This window comes from Lolium rigidum, chromosome 3, assembly GCF_022539505.1.
Source record: "Lolium rigidum isolate FL_2022 chromosome 3, APGP_CSIRO_Lrig_0.1, whole genome shotgun sequence".
Lineage (NCBI taxonomy): Eukaryota > Viridiplantae > Streptophyta > Magnoliopsida > Poales > Poaceae > Lolium > Lolium rigidum.
The window spans coordinates 252,558,280-252,560,137 of record NC_061510.1 but is presented as its reverse complement, the minus strand read 5'-3'; the positions used below and the strand labels follow the sequence as shown (position 1 = coordinate 252,560,137).

General features: G+C 47.0%; 1 protein-coding gene across 1 annotated transcript; it reads right to left on the bottom strand.

The window, feature by feature from the left end:
• Window positions 1-900: 900 nt before the first annotated feature.
• On the bottom strand, window positions 901-1,562 carry LOC124703296 (non-specific lipid-transfer protein 2B-like). Its single transcript, XM_047235523.1, has one exon. The coding sequence runs from the start codon at window positions 1,524-1,526 to the stop codon at window positions 1,164-1,166; it is 363 nt and encodes a 120-aa protein (XP_047091479.1). The 5' UTR covers window positions 1,527-1,562; the 3' UTR covers window positions 901-1,163.
• Window positions 1,563-1,858: the final 296 nt, after the last annotated feature.

Here is a 1,858-nt window from a genome sequence, read left to right as displayed (position 1 = left end):
CGTTTTTTCTACTCACATGCATCAGGTGCACATATGTATTTCTTCAACGGAGCAATCGATATTCGATGACAGTAGGTACGACTCGTCGAGGTGATCGCTAGCTATTTCATAGTATAGGAGGCAGCGATCACATCGTACTAACTTGAGTGGCGCGTTTGGCCGATGGAAGCCACACGTATAAAGTTGCTGGCTCAATTGAAATCTGGCAGCTAGTATGCAACGCACGAGAGACGATTAGAATTGATTGACTAAACATCGTGTAACATGAGTACTTTTTATTTTGTGCTTCTTGCTATGTATCAAAATTATGATGTGACACGTGATATAACATACGGAAAAGCAGAGGCACAATACTATTTGATGGTATCTAGTTCAACTCAGACATATGCAAACTGACACATGCACACATAGTTGATGTCGTGATTATTTGCCACAACATGAAGGTTATGAACATATTGTTGGGTTCAAGTTTTTCTTGGTGCAGGAATAAACTCAAGGAAAGGTGCCAATTGGAACGCACATTTGCAAAATCTTAGGGAGGGTAAAATCTGGCAAAGATTTCGTTAAATGGGGTAAAACGGATGAAAAATTATTAAATGGGGTAATTAGTGACAAAAATATTAAACTTGGGGGGTAAAAATTGGAATTTACTCTTTTTTTTTTTTGAGAACGATGCAGAAGGACTACTGCATGTTTTGTCTTCCTTACTACTCCTCCATTCGGATTAAATCGACGCCGAGAGTGCAGAGGGAGTAGCTTGTGTAGGTACAGTTGCCGCGTCGATTAAAGATGACCAGAGGGAGTACTACCTCTCGCTCAATATCGCCACTGCATGCCGGTATAGCCCCTTTGTGTTTAGAAGTTTCAAACAAGCATAATAGAATATAGAGAGAGATGCAATTGACAAAAACAAGCATACACTACACTGGCACTCTGGCAGTGCATAAACATGGTGTACAAAGCAAACTCTCGATGTATTCTCCTCAAAGGGAGAGAAGGGAACAACTAAACACCGATACAATGCCTGCCGGCCACGGAGAGCTGGGTCGAGTACTCATCTCCTCTCGATCTCTCACGGGGAGATACATGAGAGAGCTTTTATTCGGTATAAATAATATAGTAGGTGTAAACGTGTGTGACGCCGGTTCGGAGTAATGGATGGATCAGTTGATGCTGTTACAGTTGACGGAGGTGCTGATGGCGTAGGGGATGCTGACGCCGCACTTGGACGGGATGCTGGCGGCGTTACCGGCCTTGATCCCGCTAATGCCGCTGACCAATTTCTTGAGGCAGTTGCAGGCGGCACGCTTGTCGGCGGTGCTCTTAGCGGAGTTGGCGAGGCTCTTGACGCCGCTGCAGCAGCCCGCGGACGGGGAGGCGCCGCCTTTAGCGTAGGCCATGCAGGGGCTCAAGGCAGAGCTCACCTGACCACAGGAGATGGCGGCGTTGGCGGCGTAAGGCGCCGAGAGGAGCATCGCCGCCACAATGGCGACCACCACGATCTGGGCTGCTGCAGCACGGGCCATCTCTTACCTCGAGCTAGTGGTGAGCTGGGTGTGGCTGTAGATCGATGAGATAGCTAGATTTGCTAGATGGAGCAAGTGATGGTGGGTGAGGAGGATACGAGGGGACGCAGGGGCTTAAATAGGGGTTCTGATTTCTGAAGAAGAAAATGCACTTCAGCATCGTCGGTGGCAAGATCAATCAGTTGGATGGGGTTAATTGCTTCGATTTGGAAGGTTGTTGGACGTTGGGAGCTGATGCATGGATCTATCTAGCTACGCTTACTTAGTTGAACCGGCCAAAAGTTAAAAAAAATATCATACTATGCGAAAACCCCTTTCACGGTCCTAAGAGT

Bases quoted from the DNA above. Each gene is read 5' to 3' on its own strand.
- LOC124703296 (XM_047235523.1), bottom strand. From the start codon at position 1,526: ATGGCCCGTGCTGCAGCAGCCCAGATCGTGGTGGTCGCCATTGTGGCG.